The following is a 17,598-nucleotide window of genomic DNA, read 5'->3' on the forward strand; positions in this document are numbered from 1 at the left end:
CTTTGTAGGCCTAGCCAAAATCCCGGAAGAAGAGCAGAAGCGAATAAAGGCGTTATGACACACGGTTTGTTTCACACTGATTTAAAGTTTTCTTGTAATTTTGAAAGAATTGTTTTGATTGGTGTAGAAACATGATTGTTGACGCTAATATGTCGCGCGCTAGCATCTGTAACTAGCAAATTAATAGAAAAGTTTGGTCAAAGTTTCGAAACCAACCAAAATACCAAAGTGTTGACGAAAAAAAGATCGTCTTTTTCCGTATTGAACGCGTTTTTCTAAACTAAAGATAGTTTTCTGTGACTTTTCATTGACATTTGTACTTTTGAACGTGTGGTTAAACATGTAGGATACAGGGAAAGTACACGGGATACAGCTGCGGGTATTCACATGAATATAGCATAATTAATCGAGACACTGTACAACAATAATTAATATTTTTACATTACTGTGAGGATTGGGGTGAGAGGTAGACGTTAATAAAATACAATTTAATGGGTCATTTAATAAATTAAATGAATAACACTCGGTATAATTACAGTTTTTACATTACTGTGAGGGTTGGGGTAGTGGTAGACGTTAATAAAATACAATTTAATGGGTCATTTAATAAATTAAATGAACAATACTTTGTGTAATCACTGTTTTTACCTGCTGTGATGATTCGGTTTAGAGTCAGGAAGGGTTAGGCGATATTAAAATACTATGTAATGGGTAATTTAATAAACAATATGCGTAATAGTGTGTATAATGACTGTTTTTACATTACTGTGATGGTTGAGATAAGGGTAGACATTAATAAAATACAATTCAATGAGTAATTTAATAAATAATATGAATAATAGTCTGTATAATAATTGTTTTTACCTGTAATGATTGGGCTCAGAGTCAGGTAGTGGTAGACGTTTATTAAAATACTGTTAATGCATAATTTAATAAATAATATGAATAATACTCTGTATAATTACTGTTCTTACTTTACTGTGAAGGTTAGGGTGGGAGGTAGACGTTAATAAAATACAATTTAATGGGTCATTTAATTAACTATATGAATAACACTCGGTATAATTACAGTTTTTACATCACTCCGAGGGTTGCGTTTAATGTTGAGGCAGTCATAGACGTTAATATCATACAATTTAATGCGTAATTAATTAAATAATAAGAATAATAATGTGTATAATTACTATTTTTACATTAATGTGAAGGTTGTGGTAAGTGTTGATGTTAATAAAATACAATTTAAGGTGTAATTTATTAAAAAATATGAGTAATACTCTGAAGAATGACTGTTTTCACCTACTGTGATGATTGGCTTTAGAGTCGATGTTGGGGTAGGCATCATTAAAATTCAATTAATAAATAATATAATAAATGATTCTTGTTTACTTCCAGCCGCAGCTGTATCCCTTCCACCATTTACCGTGATCTTCACTTCTGCAAACCTCATTGTGTTGTGTTTTCAGCTGGCTAATAGATATATTGTTGGAGGTCTTATGTATTTGTGCACTAATAAATGGATGTGGTTCACAGGGAAGTGTGCTTTGAGAATAGAGGAACAATGTCCACTTCAGTCAGCCCGAGTCTCATGAAGTCAGCAGATCTGATCAAGAAAGAGCCTCTGGATTATGGAGGATTTGGAGAAGTTTACTTGTGTTACCATAAAACTCTGGGTCAGGTGGTGCTGAAGACCGTCTACACCGGACCACCTCGCAGTGGGTAAGATGAGCCACTGTTTATCATTCATTCGGGTCGTGTTGTGAGGAATGAGTGGATTTAAATTGAGCTCAAGTTGGTTTTATATTAAGTTCTGTTTAACGGAGAGTAGATTGCTACACAATAGTTTTAATAACTGATTTATTTGACCTCTGTCATTATGACAGCACATAATATTTATTTCAAGACACTAGTATTCAGCTTAAAGTGATATTTAAAGGCTTAACTAGGTTCATTATGGTAAAATTAGGGTAATTAATTAGGGTACAACATTGTATAACAGTGGTTTCTTCTGGAGACAATCCAAAACTAATATTTCTTAAGGGGCTGCACGATTCTGGCAATAATGTGAATCACGATTTTTTTTGTTGCTTAAAATCAAGATCACGATATCTCTCACGATTCTTTAGATGTAAAATAAAGGGGAATATGATTAGCCTATTATTATTGTTAATTCTCAAACATATGGTAAAACAACAACAATAATATTAGGCCTGTGTGTAGGTCTACTCTTGCTTAAAATGCTAAATTTTGTGCAGTCATTATGGTTGGACTTGAACAGACTTCAAAATGTCCTGATTGATTCACAGTAAAATGATGACTTCAGAATATTACTATGCATAATTATGTTGCCAGATTGGGCGGTTTTAAATTTATTTTTGCAGGTAAATAATGACATAGGCGGGTAGTGTAAAATTGGGCGTTTTTGTAACGGCGTGCCCGCCAGCCTCGGTCTTCACTTATAATCCTGTTATGATCCCCCAAAGAGGTGTCGTAGCCCACATTCTCCACAAACAAACGCTTACAACAGTTGTGATCTCCCAACAAGACTACAGATTATTGGGCCTTTTAGTTTTCAGCGGGGTTTAAGCTGGAAACAGTCAGCTACATCTGGCAACACTGGTTCTCGGAAGTAAACCAACAGCTGGTGGTCAGCTCACGTGTGATTTCGTGACAGTGAATGCATCATTACATGAAGACAGAATGACATTTTTGGGTGAATTATACCTCGTAAATACAACATGTGACACTTTTAGCGGCATCTGAAGGTGTTCATGTAGCTGTGAAGACTTGTGCGGCTGCCTTGCTTCTCTCCTTGAAAATATAATTGGCTGAATCGTAGAATAAGCTGAATTAAGATTGTGTGTCGAATCGAGATCGCAATCTTTTTTCGATTAATTGTGCAGCTCTATGAAGCGGGATAATAATATTGACCTTAAAATGGGTTTAAAACAGTTAAGAGCTGCTTTTATTCTAGCCGAAATAAAACAAATAAAACTTTCTCTAGAATAAAAAATATTATAGGAAATACTGTGAGAAATTCCTGAATCTGTTCAACACATCACTTGGGAAATATTTGATAAAAGAAAAAAAAAATACTAATTTTCCCTTCAACTCTATGTGTGTGTGTGTGTGTGTGTGTGTGTGCGTGTGTGTGTGCATCTGTGTGTGTGTGCGTGTGTGTCAGCCGACAGAAGCAGTCTCTCCTGGAAGAGGGCAGTTTGATGAGCAGATTAAACCATCAGCGAGTGGTCAAACTACTCGGTGTTATCCTGGAGGATGGAGATTATTCATTGGTCATGGAGCTCATCCCTAAAGGAAACCTGCTCACCATGCTGGAGACGGTAGACATAACCTTAAAAAATGGGTCACCTTCATGAGCTGTCAAACTTTTTATGCGCTTTGGTATTGGAGACCTGAAAACATACTTTTGAAAATATTTTTATGCGGTGGTGGCGCAGTGGTTAGCACTGTCGTATCACAGCAAGAAGGTCACTGGTTCAAGTCGTGTCAAGTTGGTGTGTCTGTGTGGAGTTTGCATGTTCTCCCCAGTGTTGGCGTGGGTTTCCTCCGGGTGCTTCGGTTTCCCCAACAGTCCAAACACATGCGCTATAGGGGAATTGATTAACTGTAGTGTATGAGTGTGTATGGGTGTTTCCCAGTACTGGGTTGCAGCTGGAAGGAATCCGCTGCGTAAAACATGTGCTGGAATAGTTGGCGGTTCATTCCGCTGTGGCGACCCTTGAGAGACTAAGCCGAAGCAAAATGAACGAATGAATGAATGTTTTATCCCTTGTGTGGTCACTGTGCTGTTGGGTCGTTTTCCACTCTGGGCTGATTTTGAGTCTTAATGTGTACACAGCTTTCTCTGTGTTTTAGCAAATGCAACAATGTTTGCTGATACCTTATTTTGACACATATTTTGTGAAAATGCTTTAGACACTCTGGGAAAGTTGACTCCCCTTTCAATATGTTAGGGGCTGTTTTGGCCCCATTGACTTCCATTATAAACACATTTAATGATTGCAAAGCCATGACAGCATATAATCATGCATTCCTGATTGTCTAAAAATGGACATATTAGCAGTAGCACATATATAGTTTACCTATATAGATTTTTATGTCAGTATTTTTCAAAGTGAGCAGGATATTTGCTGATAATCAGATTTTTATTTGGTTTTATTTAAGAAAAGAAACTAAAGCATGTTGAACTGATTCTGATGTGAATCTCTGAATATTAATAAACAGGCTGATCTGCATCTGGACAGTGTAAAAAACACATTATGTAACCCGTTTGCCTCTGCAAGCTGTCTAATACACATTTTTAAATGATGAATGTTTTAAATATGAGTGTTAATAATGAATATTTATGACTGTCGGATGACTGAAGACTTCACACACAGTCATGTATTTGCAGTTTCTCTTTCGCGAGACTTTAATCGCTCCGTTTTTTATGTATAATCACATGGAAAATATTGAAGTGTTTAGAATAAATTGAGTATTGAGTCCATTTCCCAGTGTTGGATTGCGGCTGGAAGGGCATCCCCTTCGTAAAACGTGCTGGATAAGTTGGCGGTTCATTCCGCTGTGGCGACCCCTGATTAATAAAGGGACTAAGCCGAAAAGAAAGTGATGAGCCCAGTTATTGTTTCCTCAAACTGTTATATTTGGTTTTATAGTCTATTTGCATTTGAAAGTGTGAAAAAAGAAACAAGAAACTTAACTTTTATTCTTGTTTCTAATCCAAATATCTTAAAATTCTTAAATCAAGAAGCATTTTCAAGACAAGTTTTGCATAACGTGACCCTTGTCAAGGGAGTGCAGATCCAAATACAGGTCTTATTAACAGAGATGGTCAGGCAAGCAACAGTCAACACAGGAGCAATCCAGAGTCATAGTCAAATATACAGGCAGATGGTCAAAAGGCAGGCAGCAGACAGGAATAAACAAACAAAACAAGGCGAGGGTCAAAACCGGCAATGTTTACAGTTCAGTTTAACAAGACTCAGCAATGAAGTGTGTGTGTGCGCGCTGTATTTAAAGTCTATGGAATCAGTTCATAACAATCCTCCAGCTATGTGTATGCAATCCAGGGGCGTAGCAACCGGGGGGGACGGAGGGATATGTCCTCCTCACTTTTAGAGACAGACCATTTAGAAACAGGTGATTAATAATTATATGAAGGTATGATCTCATACAGCCGTACCCGCCACTTTTAAAATGTCAGCTACGCCCCTGATGCAATCAGTCATGATCAGGCATAGTTGTGAGTGTGCGTGGTGCATGACTGGATCTTGTAGTCTATAATGGCGGATTTGTAGTCCGTTGGCGATCTGCAACCACTAGATCGCTGATAATCATGACAGATTGATTGTTTTCAGAAATAACGAGTGAAAATTCTGTGAGTTTTTCCCTAAAACAAGCAAAATAATATTATTTCAAAGTGAAAACAAGATTATTTTGCTTTTTTTAAGGAAAACAACACAATAATTTGTTCTTGTCTTGATTTAAGAATTTTTCGATATTTGGACTAGAAACAAGACAGAAACTCTACAAGAAATGTTTTTCTGCAGTGTATCTGTGATCTTGGGCAAGGTGAAATATAAATCATCTGTCTATAGGCATGGCTGAGTAATTAAAAGCATCATAATCCACAAGCAGATCGTGAAATGATGAATAAATAACATTATTATTTGTTGTTCCAGGTGACGGTTCCAATATCTGTGAAAGGGAGGATAATTCTGGAAATCTTGGAGGGAATGGTTTATCTGACGAAGAGCCAAGTCATTCACAAAGATCTGAAGCCAGAAAACATCCTGGTGGACAAGAACTTCCACATAAAAGTGAAATAAATATGTTTTTATATACGTTTTATATTATTTAAGAAGAAAAATATATAATATTATGATAATATATATACATCTGAGTGCAAAATTATTAGCCCTTATTCAATATTTATTCTTTTTCATATATTTGTTAAGTGATGTTGAACAGATTCAGGAATTTTTCACAGTATTTCCTATAATATTTTTTCTTCTAAAGTATTATTATTTGTTTTATTTCAGCTAGAATAAAAGCAGTTTTTAATTGTTTTAAACCCATTTAAGGTCAATATTATTAGCCCCCTTCAGCAATATTAGTTTTGGATTGTCTCCAGAACAAACCACTGTTATACAATGACTTGCCTAATTACCCTAACTTTACCCTAATTACCCTAGTGAAGCCTTTACATGTCACTTTAAGCTGAATACTAGTGTCTTGAAGAATATCTAGTCAGATATTATTTACTGTCATCATGACTATTAGAAATGAGTTATTAAAACTATTATCTTTAGAAATGTGCTGAAAAAAATTGGGGAAATCGAAGAAAAAATGGCTAATGAAAGCATGTTGTGTTTGGTATGGATCAGATAGCAGATCTGGGTCTGGCCATGTCTGAGGTGTGGAGTAAACTGACGAAAGAGGAGTCCCGTCGACAGAGTCGTCTTGGGAAGAAGACGAGCGCTCACGCGGCCGGGACGCTGTGCTACATGGCCCCCGAGCACCTGCAGAGCATTCACACACGCTCAAGCGAGAAATCGGACGTCTACAGCTTCGCCATCGTGCTGTGGGTCATCCTGACTGGACGAGAGCCATACGAGAGTGAGGAAAACACACCAACAATCAATCAAAAACATCGCAGTCAGAGCATTAAAGCTACATGAAACTAGACCCACTGTAGTGTCTTTGATTCATTCTATAGTGATTGATCTGTTGTGGTGATTCTACAGTTGCTATGGAAACATGAAAACTATAGTAATTGATCTGTTGTGGTGATTTTACAGTTGCTATGGAAACAACAACTATAGTAACTGATCTGTTGTGGTGATTCTACAGTTGCTATGGTAACACAACAACTATGTTAATTGATCTGTTGTGATTCTACAGTTGCTATGGAACATGTCAACTATAGTAACTGATCTGTAGCGATTCTACAGTTGCTATGGGAATGCAAAAACTATAATAATTAATCTATTGTGGTGATTCTACAGTTGCTATGGTGACATAACAACAATAGTAATTGATCTGTTGTGGTGATTCTACAGTTGCTATGGTGACACGACAACTATAGTAATTGATCTGTTGTGGTGATTCTACAGTTTCTATGGTAACACAACAACTATGTTAGTTGATTTGTTGTGATTCTACAGTTGCTATGGAACATGACAACTATAGTAACTGATCTGTTGTGATTCTACAGTTGCTATGGTAACATGACAACTATAGTAACTGATCTGTTGTGATTCTACAGTTGCTATGGTAACATGACAACTATAGTAACTGATCTGTTGTGATTCTACAGTTGCTATGGTAACACGACAACTGTAGTAATTGATCTGTTGTGGCTAATCTACTATTGCTATGGTAAAATGACATGTATGTGCTTGTGTACACGTGCCTATATGTGTGTGTGTTTGCATGTGTGTTCAGATGCGAGAAGTGAGGATCAGATCTGCCACTGTGTGTGTCAGGGTGAACGGCCTGATGAAGCCCTGATTCCCCAGAACACACCGACAGGCATCACTGACCTGATGAAGAGCTGTTGGCACAAAGACCCTGTGCAAAGGCCCTCTTTCACAGGTACACACACTTAGCTTAGGTACACACAGGTACACACAGTTTCAGTTGGGTGTACATCAACATACTGAAAGCCTCGCCCCCATACTCAATATTCCATTTCAGTTGGAAGTACATCAACATACTGAAAAAAAGCCCCGCCCCCTACTCAATATTCCATTTCAGTTGGAAGTACATCAACATACTGAAAGCCCCACCCCCTACTCAATATTTAATTTCAGTTAGAAGTGCATCAACATATGGAAAGCCCCGCCCCCTACTCAATATTCATTTTCAGTTGGAAGTACATCAACATATGGAAAGCCCCGCCCCCTACTCAATATTCATTTTCAGTTGGAAGTACATCAACATATTGAAAGCCCCGCCCCCTACTCAATATTCATTTTCAGTTGAAAGTACATCAACATATTGAAAGCCCCGCCCCCTACTCAATATTCATTTTCAGTTGAAAGTACATCAACATATTGAAAGCCCCGCCCCCAACTCAATATTCATTTTCAGTTGGAAGTACATCAACATTTGGAAAGTCCCGCCCCCTACTCAAATATTCAGTTTCAGTTGAAAGTACATCAACATATTGAAAGCCCCGCCTCAGTATTACATTTTAGTTGGTAGTACATCAACAAACTGAAATAAAGCCCCGCCCCTTACTCAATATTCCATTTAAGTAAGAAGTACATCAAGATACTGAAAGCTCCGCCCCTACTCAATATTCCATATTAATTTGGTATATAAGCTAGGCGGTACTGAACTGATGATCTGTTTGCTGTATCTTCACAGATTGCTATAATCAGTTTTTACCTTTCTACAAGGAGAAGCTGGCAGCAAATGTCAAAGCAGATCTGGAAAATCTGATGGTGAGTGTTTGTTTGTTTGCATGTTATCATGTCCAAAAAAACTCATTATGTAATTATTTTACTTCATCACAGAGATCACAAAACATATTCATATTTAATTAATGTTTTTATGCTAATATTGAACACAAGACAGATTTGCTTGTTAAATTTCATTATTGCTCATTATTCTTTTCACAGAAACTATATGAAGGCCCAGAAGAGCTTGTAGAAAAGCTGAAATTGCTCAGCACAAATGTACTCCTTCCTGAAGGTAGGCTAATATGTTCATGAAGTCAGTCCTGTTACTGATTTGCTGCTGTAATTCTCTAATTTTACCATCAAGTACTATTTTTCTTGGTTATCATTATCAGATAGAGATAGATGTACTTTAATTAAAAAATTAAAAAATAAAAATAAAAGGTAAAAATGAATATGTTTAACAAGGACATCAGGAATCAAACTATTTATCTTAATCTGTATGAGGCAATAATATGATTAAGGTGTTTATATGAGTTGCTTTTAGAATGTATCTTTCATGTTCCCATTTGACATGTTATAGTACATAGATTGATTAACGTCATTAATCACCTCGCTATCCAGTGTTTCCTTCTGAGTTTTGTGTAATGTTGGGCGTTTCACTTTCAGTTTTTTACTTCAAATGCAGTTCAGCAGTTTCAATTTTACTTAGGAACATTTCATTCATGACCCCTGACAATCTCTGAGCTACTGGATGTAAGCATTGATAGCCCCACCATAAATTACTGATAGCACCGCCCTAAAGGACTGATAGCCCCACCCTAATTGACTGATAGCCCGGCCCAAAAGGACTAAAAGCCCCACCCTAATTGACTGATAGCCCGGCCCTAAAGGACTGATAGCCCCACCCTAATTGACTGATAGCCCCGTCCTATAGGACTGAGAGCCCCACCTTAATTAACTGATAGCCCCGCCCTAATTAACTGATAGCCCCTTCCTAACAGATTGATAGCTCCGCCCTAAAGGACTGATAGCCCTACCCTAATTGACTAATAGCCTGGCCCTAAAGGACAGATAGCACCGTCCTAAAGGACTGTTAGCCCCACCTTAATTGACTGATAACCCTGCCCTGAAGGACTGATAGTACCACCCTAATTAAATGAAAGCCCTTTCTTAAAGAACTGATAGCCCCGCCTTAATTGACTGCTAGCCCCATCCTATAGGACTGATAGCCCCACCCTAATGAACAGATAGCCCCTTCCTAACTGATTGATAGCCTGTCCTAAAGGTCTGATGGCAATACCCTAGTTAACTAATAGCCCTGCCCAAAAGGACTCATAGCCCCATCCTAATTGACTGATAGCCCCGCCCTAAAGGACTGATAGCCCCACCGTAATTTACTGATAGCCCCGTCCTAAAGGACTAATAGCCCCACCCTTATTGACTGATAGCCCCGCCCTAAAGGACTAATAGCCCCACCCTTATTGACTGATAGCCCCACCGTAATTTACTGATAGCCCTGTCCTAAAGGACTAATAGCCCCACCCTTATTGACTGATAGCCCCGCCCTAAAGGACTGATAGCCCTACCCTAATTAACTGATAGCCCCGCCCTAAAGGTCTAATAGACCTACCCTAATTGACTGATAGCCCCTTTCAAAAGGACTGATAACCTTGCCATAACTAACTGTTAGCTCCGTCCTAACTGACTGATAGCCCACCCCAAAGGACTGATAGACCCACCCTAATTGACTGTTAGCCCTGTCCCTATTGACTGACAATAAAAATAGGAATACTCCACATGTCTTAATTTGATTTGTTTACTACGATGACTTTAAGGTCATCAGAAATCTCTGTTTACATGGAAGACTCTTAATCAGAGAATTGTTTTAATCATGTAAAATCAGAGTATTGTCCATGTAAACATTCTGAACTCTACATCAGATGTTTGTAAATACAGTATGATGGTTGTTGTGTCCGCAGACCCTTCACTGTGCTCCAGAGACTCACCCACGCCACTGAGGAGCTCAGATATAGGCCCAGTGGAGGCCAGCATTGAAGACCTGAGCTTCAGGTCATGTGAAGACTCTGTGCTGGAGCCGGACGCAGCTCCCGTCTCTCCCAATCTGGAGCTCAAACTGCAGCAGGAGTACAACTACCACAAATTTGGCAGTCGAATCGTGGACCAGTCATACGGGAGTGTGTGTAGTCCAGCACAGCAGCCGGCCAGCAGCACAGACGCTTCTTCGCAGATGTCTTCAGTCAAGTCCTGGACCAAACCATCAGCTCCAAGCACTGAGGAGGAGCTGTATCCCAGAGCGGCTGGGTCGTTTGTTGGTTTCCACAGGCCTGAATTGAGGAGTCAGCTTTCAGTGCCACAATCTGACTATGAGAGACCTAGGCCGAATGCTCACTTGGCATGTAATCGGGTCAAGTCCTGTCCGGATGGAGTAAATCATGTAGCAGAGTCTCTCATAGATGCAAACTCCAGCCTGCGCTTTAACTCGCCTGTCGTATATCCTCCTTCAGACTCAGGTAGAGTTAACAAATTAACTATTAACAGCTCATGCCTGCAAACCCATTGGCCTTTTGTGAATTGTTCAGCTCAGACATTGAAATTAGCAAGATTCTTCCCACACCATTAAACAGATTTCTCTAAATGTAACCACCTCTTAAACCAAATCATACGAGTAAACCTGTCTGTAAAGTAACCAACCCTTAAACCTAACGAAATCCTTAACCTAAGCACTACTACAGCTATCCCAAATCCTAACCAGAGCTTAAACCCATCCATACCAATTAACCAGTCCATAACCTTAACCAACACCAACCAGAACACTGAAACTAACTTAGTCACTGAAATTCACATAATTAGTGCAAAACCAAATTATACGAGTTAACCTGACCCTAAAGTAACCAAGCCTTGAACCAACCAATACTACTAAAGAAGTTCCTAACCTTGACCCACCCACAGCGCCAAACATGTCTCTAACCTTAATAATCTCATAAATCATAGCAGAAAATCTGTTCCAAACATTAACCAGCCTTTAAACCTGTCCCAAACCATTACCAGTGTTTAAACATAGCCATAGCACAAAACCTGTCCCTAACCTTGGCCAAATTATTACATGTGGAGACTTTTTTTACCTAATGCCAAAAAGAATTACACAATTTAAGTACACAGTAAGTATATAATTGATCACCATATTTTAAATATTTGATCTCAAGAAAGTGCCTATCCTCTCCACTAAACCTGTTCTTAACCTTTATCAATGTTACACCTATTACTACCACTAACCTTAACCAGTGTTTCACCTATTCATAGCACTTAACCTGTTCTTAACCTTAACCAATGGTAAACCTATCCATAACCCTAAACCTGCCCCTAGCCTTAACCAATGGTTAACCCCTCCATACCACTAAACATGTCTCTAGCTTTACCCAATGGTAAACCCATCTATAACACTAAACCTGCCCCTAGCCTTAACCAATGGTAACCCCCCCGCCCCCCTTACCGCTAAACCTGTCCCTAACCTTAACCAATGGTAACCCCCATACCACTAAACCTGTGCCTAACCTTAACCAATCGTAAACCCCCCATACAACTACCTGTCCCTCCCTAACCTTAACCCCCATACCACTAAACCTGTCCCTAACCTTAACCAATGGTAAACCCATCCATACCACTACCTGTCCTTAACCTTAACCAATGGTAAACCCATCTATAACACTAAACCTGCCCCTAGCCTTAACCAATGGTAACCCCCCCGCCCCCCTTACCGCTAAACCTGTCCCTAACCTTAACCAATGGTAACCCCCATACCACTAAACCTGTGCCTAACCTTAACCAATCGTAAACCCCCCATACAACTACCTGTCCCTCCCTAACCTTAACCCCCATACCACTAAACCTGTCCCTAACCTTAACCAATGGTAAACCCATCCATACCACTACCTGTCCTTAACCTTAACCAACGGTAAACCCATCCATAACACTAAACCTGCCCCTAACCTTAACCAATGGTAACCCCCCTCCCCCCATACCACTAAACCTGTCCCTAACCTTAACCAGTTGTAACCAACCATACCTCTACCTGCCCCTAACTTTAACCAATGGTAACCCCCCTCCCCCCATACCACTAAACCTGTCCCTAACCTTAACCAGTTGTAACCAACCATACCTCTACCTGTCCCTAACCTTAACCAATGGTAACCCCCCAATACCTCTACCTGTCCCTAACCTTAACCAATGGTAACCCCCCAATACCTCTACCTGTCCCTAACCTTAACCAATGGTAATCCCATCCATAACACTAAACCTGTCCCTAACCTTAACCATTGATAAGCCCCCCCCCCCCCCCAACCTCTACCTGTCCCTGACCTTAAACAATGGTAAAACCATCCATACCACCAAACCTGCCCCTAACCTTAACCAATGGTAAACCCCACCATAACCAATGCCTTAACCTAAGCACCACTACAGCTATCTTTTATCCTAACCAGTAAATAAACCTATCCATACCACTTAACTATTCCATAATCTTAATCAACCATAACAACTTATCAAAGTAAAGACTTTCTCAGGAACCTAGACACTGAAATTGGCTTAATATGTGCATATACCCATACCATTTATCAAGTCTACAATCTTAACCAACTCTTAAACCTACCGATACCAATAAACCAGTGCATATCCTTAACCAAATCTTAAATCTTAAACCAAACCATGCCACCACGTTGTTCTCTATACTTAATGATTTACAACCTTACTAATGACAAAAGGGATTTGTGGGATAACATACTTTGTACCCAACAGTTAACGTATAGGATGCCGTCCTGGGACTGTTCCTTATCTTGTGGCTAACTTGTGTTTTCCTTTAGCTTTGCCTGTGAGCATCTCGAATGCCAGTGCGATTCAGATCGGGAGTTACAACACGATGAATCTGCGAATATCTGACAGCAGCCCCTGCAGCTCGTTCTCTACTACAGGATCCACCAGCAGCAGATACAAAGAGCTTCTACTGATGTACGGTAAGACAGTGCTGATTAGATCAGACGTCACTTACTTTGCAGATAATATTGTAAAACAAAATGCCTACTATTGAATTGTTTTAAATGACATCATATAGAAATTTAATGAATTGTTATTTGTTGTTATTTTATGCCTTCAACCGTATTACTTATGAGTGTAAAACGCAGCTATTGTCAAGTGCGTGTAAACATTAAAATACAATTACTTGTATTATTTGTTATTATATCAACATACTGAAATAAAGCCCCGCCCCCTACTAAATATTCAGTTTCAGTTGGGAGTACATCAACATACTGAAATAAAGCCCCGCCCCCTACTCAATATTCTTTTTCAGTTTGAAGTACATCAACATACTGAAATAAAGCCCCGCCCCCTACTCAATATTCAGTTTCAGTTGGTAGTCCATTAACATATTAAAATAAAGCCCCGCCCCCTACTCAATATTCTATTTCAGTTGGGAGTACAACATATTAAAATAATCCATATTTGGACTTCCATATTTGGAAGTGTATCAATATACTGAAATAAAGCCCCGCCCCCTATTCAATATGTACATCAGCATACTGAAATAAAGGCCCGCCCCCTATTCAATATTCAGTTTCAGTTGGGAGTCCATCAACATATTAAAATAAAGCCCCGCCCCCTACTAAATGTTCTATTTCAGTTGGGAGTACATCAACATATTAAAATAAAGCCCCGCCCCCTACTCAGTATTCAGTTTCAGTTGGGAGTACATCAACATACTGAAATAAAGCCCCGCCCCCTACTCAATATTCAGTTTCAGTTGGGAGTCCATCAACATATTAAAATAAAGCCCCACCCCCTACTCAATATTCTATTTCAGTTGGGAGTACAACATATTAAAATAATCCATATTTGGACTTCCATATTTGGAAGTGTATCAATATACTGAAATAAAGCCCCGCCCCCTATTCAATATGTACATCAGCATACTGAAATAAAGGCCCCCCCCCCCTACTCAATATTCAGTTTCAGTTGGGAGTCCATCAACATATTAAAATAAAGCCCCGCCCCCTACTAAATGTTCTATTTCAGTTGGGAGTACATCAACATATTAAAATAAAGCCCCGCCCCCTACTCAATATTCAGTTTCAGTTGGGAGTGCATCGACATACTGAAATAAAGCCCCGCCCCCTACTCAGTATTCAGTTTCAGTTGGGAGTACATCAACGTACTGAAATAAAGCCCCGCCCCCTACTCAATATTCAGTTTCAGTTGTAGTTGACACAGAATTGAATGTGACTTTTGTGTTGTTGTTTGTCTTGAACAGAGAGCCACACGGTCACTGAGAGTCACCTGGAGCTGGTGCGGCAGAACGTGGGTGCAAACTGGAAGCAAGTGGCTCGTAAACTGGGTTTGAACGAAATCGATGTGGAGACCATCGAGCACGACTATGATCGTGACGGTTTGGCAGAGAAAGTCCACCAGATGCTGGAGCGCTGGAAGATGCGGGAGGGTCTGCTGGGCATCACTGTGGGTAAACTGTGTCACGCGCTCGAGGGCTGCATCAAACCCAACGCCCTCCTGCACATGCTGCGCCAGTTGCAAGATTCGGCCACCGCCCCATGAAAAAAATATTCACACCCGACGACTGTTGTGTCTTTATCAGATTTGGGAATTTTAACCCTCCTGTTGTCTATAATTGTGTATACAGCATTCATCATGAGGGTCAGAAATGAGCCGTCTTCAGCAATGAAGCAGATCAGTTTAATATCAGTCCTCAAATCGATTCTGCATGAAGAAAGACACTCATCTTCATCACACACTCTGTGAAAGTTTCGGTTTCCCTCATCATCGTGCAGTATGTGTGTGTCAGTAGTTTTTGTGGTGTATAAATGGTTTTATACACTCACTGGCCACTTTATTAGGTACACCTTACTAGTACCAGGTTGGACCCCTTTTGCCTTCAGAACTGCCTTAATCCTTCGTGGCGTAGATTCAACAAGGTGCTCGAAATATTCCTCAGAGATTTTGCTCCATATTGACATGATAGCATCACGCAGTTGCTGCAGATTTGTCGGCTGCACATCCATGATGCCAATCTCCCATTCCACCACATCCTAAAGGTGCTCTATTGGATTGAGCTCTGGCGACTGTGGAGGCCATTTGAGTACAGTGAACTCATTGTCATGTTCAAGTCTGAGATGATTGGTGCTTTATGACATGGTGCGTTATCCTGCTGGAAGTAGCCATCAGAAGATGGAGACACTGTGCTCATAAAGGGATGGACATGGTCAGCAACAATACTCAGGTAGGCTGTGGTGTTGACACCATGCTCAATTGGTACTAATGGACCCAAAGTGTGCCAAGAGAATCTCCCCCACTCCATTACACCACCACCAGCAGCCTGAACCACTGATACAAGGCAGGATGGATCCATGCTTTCATGTTGTTGAGGCCAAATTCTGAGCCGAGCATCCGAATGTGGCAGCAGAAATGGAGACTCATCAGACCAGGCAACGTTTCTCCAATCTTCTATTGTCCAGTTTTGTTGAGCCTGTGTGAATTGTAGCCTCAGTTTCCTGTTCTTAGCTGACAGGAGCGGCACCCGGTGTGGTCTTCTGCTGCTGTAGCCCATCCGCCTCAAGGTTGGACATGTTGGACATCAGAGATGCTCTTCTGCGTACCTCAGTATCTGCATCAACAAGGCATTTGCGCCCACAGAACTGCCGCTCACTGGATATTTCCTCTTTGTCGGACCATTCTCTGTAAACCCTAGAGATGGTTGTGCATGAAAATCCCAGTAGATCAGCAGTTTCTGAAATACTCAGAGCAGCCCGTCTGGCACCAACAACCATGCCACATTCAGAGTCACTTAAATCCCCTTTCTTCCCCATTCTGATGCTCGCTTTGAACTGCAGCAGATCGTCTTGACCATGTCAAGTTGCTGCCATGTAATTGGCTGATTAAGAGTTTGCGTTAATGAGCAGTTGGACAGGTGTACCTAATAAAGTGTTGCTGGTGGTTAACAATGCCCCGAAGGACAACCGTTGTGCCTTAAATGTGTTCATCCTTCATAAAAATAGAAAATTATTCATTTTTTGTTATGTTGGGGTCATTTTAGGAAAAGTCACCAAACTTCAAGATAAAAAAAAACATTGCTTCATTTTTTTTCTGTTGATAAAAAGTTGCCTGGGTCATTTTTGACCCATAAGTCAACAGGAGGGTTAATAGCTCAGTTCACCCAAGAATAGAAACTCTGTGATCCTCATTCATTCGCCCTTCACTTGTTCCAAACCGGTTTCTGTTTGTTTTCTGTTACTCAAAAGAAGATATTTGGAAGAATGTTAGAAACCTGTAACCATTGACTTCCATAGTATTTGTAGTAAATAATGACTGAATGGTCATTTTTGTGGGGAAGGACTGAACTGTGGATCTGTGAGTTTGTCATTCATTCAGTTTCCTTCAGCTTAGTCCCTTTATTAATCAGGGGTCGCCACAGCGGAATGAACCACCAACTATTCAAGCGTATGTTTATACCTTCCAGCCACAACCCAGTGCTGGGAAACACCCATACACACTTATTCACTGTGGCCAATTTAGTTGATCAATTCCCCTATAGCGCATGTGTTTGGACTGTGGGGGAAACCGGAGCACCCGGAGGAAACCCACACCAACACTGGGAGAACATGCAAACTCCACACAGAAACACCAACTGACCCAGCCGAGACTCGAACCAGTGGCCTTCTTGCTCTGAGGTAACAGTGCTAACCACTGAGCCACCGTGCCGCCTCTTTTTTTTAGTAATAATTGAGTTTTTCCTCAAAGTGCATCTATTTTACAAAATAATAGGTCATCAAAGGGCATCCACTGTGTAAAACGTGCTGGATAAGTTGGCGGTTCATTCCGCAGTGGCGACCCCTAAATTAATAAAGGGACTAAGCTAAAGGATAATGAATGAATGAAAACATAAACTCAACAGACAGAATAAACAAACAGATTTCACCCTTATTTTCGTGACGACCTTCGTCAAACAGTGACACAACCTTCATCAAACACTGACCAAACCCAAAGCCGTGTCAAACACTTCACTCTCTCACCCTGTTGATTTTGTGTTGTATGGACGTGTTCTGAATGCATTTAAATCACTCAATTCAATTAAAGTGTCATTTTTTAACCATTA

General features: G+C 40.1%; 1 protein-coding gene across 2 annotated transcripts; it reads left to right on the forward strand.

Annotated features, from left to right (window-relative positions):
* Positions 1–17,598, forward strand: ripk1l (receptor (TNFRSF)-interacting serine-threonine kinase 1, like). 2 transcript variants are annotated; one of them, XM_056470450.1, is made up of 11 exons: positions 1–64; positions 1,531–1,716; positions 3,182–3,338; positions 5,700–5,837; positions 6,405–6,636; positions 7,465–7,614; positions 8,392–8,468; positions 8,646–8,718; positions 10,406–10,957; positions 13,304–13,453; positions 14,746–17,598. In XM_056470450.1, the coding sequence occupies exons 2-11, from the start codon at positions 1,559–1,561 to the stop codon at positions 15,042–15,044; spliced, it is 1,986 nt and encodes a 661-aa protein (XP_056326425.1). In that variant the 5' UTR covers positions 1–64; positions 1,531–1,558; the 3' UTR covers positions 15,045–17,598. The 2 variants fall into 2 exon arrangements, with proteins under 2 accessions (XP_056326425.1, XP_056326434.1); XM_056470459.1 differs by having other exon boundaries at positions 13,304–13,448; positions 14,746–14,863.

Source organism: Danio aesculapii, chromosome 2 (genome assembly GCF_903798145.1).
Source record: "Danio aesculapii chromosome 2, fDanAes4.1, whole genome shotgun sequence".
Lineage (NCBI taxonomy): Eukaryota > Metazoa > Chordata > Actinopteri > Cypriniformes > Danionidae > Danio > Danio aesculapii.

Excerpts from the sequence above, each read along its gene's own strand:
- ripk1l (XM_056470450.1), top strand. The coding sequence starts at position 1,559 with ATGTCCACTTCAGTCAGCCCGAGTCTCATGAAGTCAGCAGATCTGATC. Across the intron at positions 8,719-10,405 it reads AAATGTACTCCTTCCTGAAG|ACCCTTCACTGTGCTCCAGA; the intron begins GTAGGCTAATAT and ends TTGTGTCCGCAG. Across the intron at positions 13,454-14,745 it reads AGAGCTTCTACTGATGTACG|AGAGCCACACGGTCACTGAG; the intron begins GTAAGACAGTGC and ends TGTCTTGAACAG.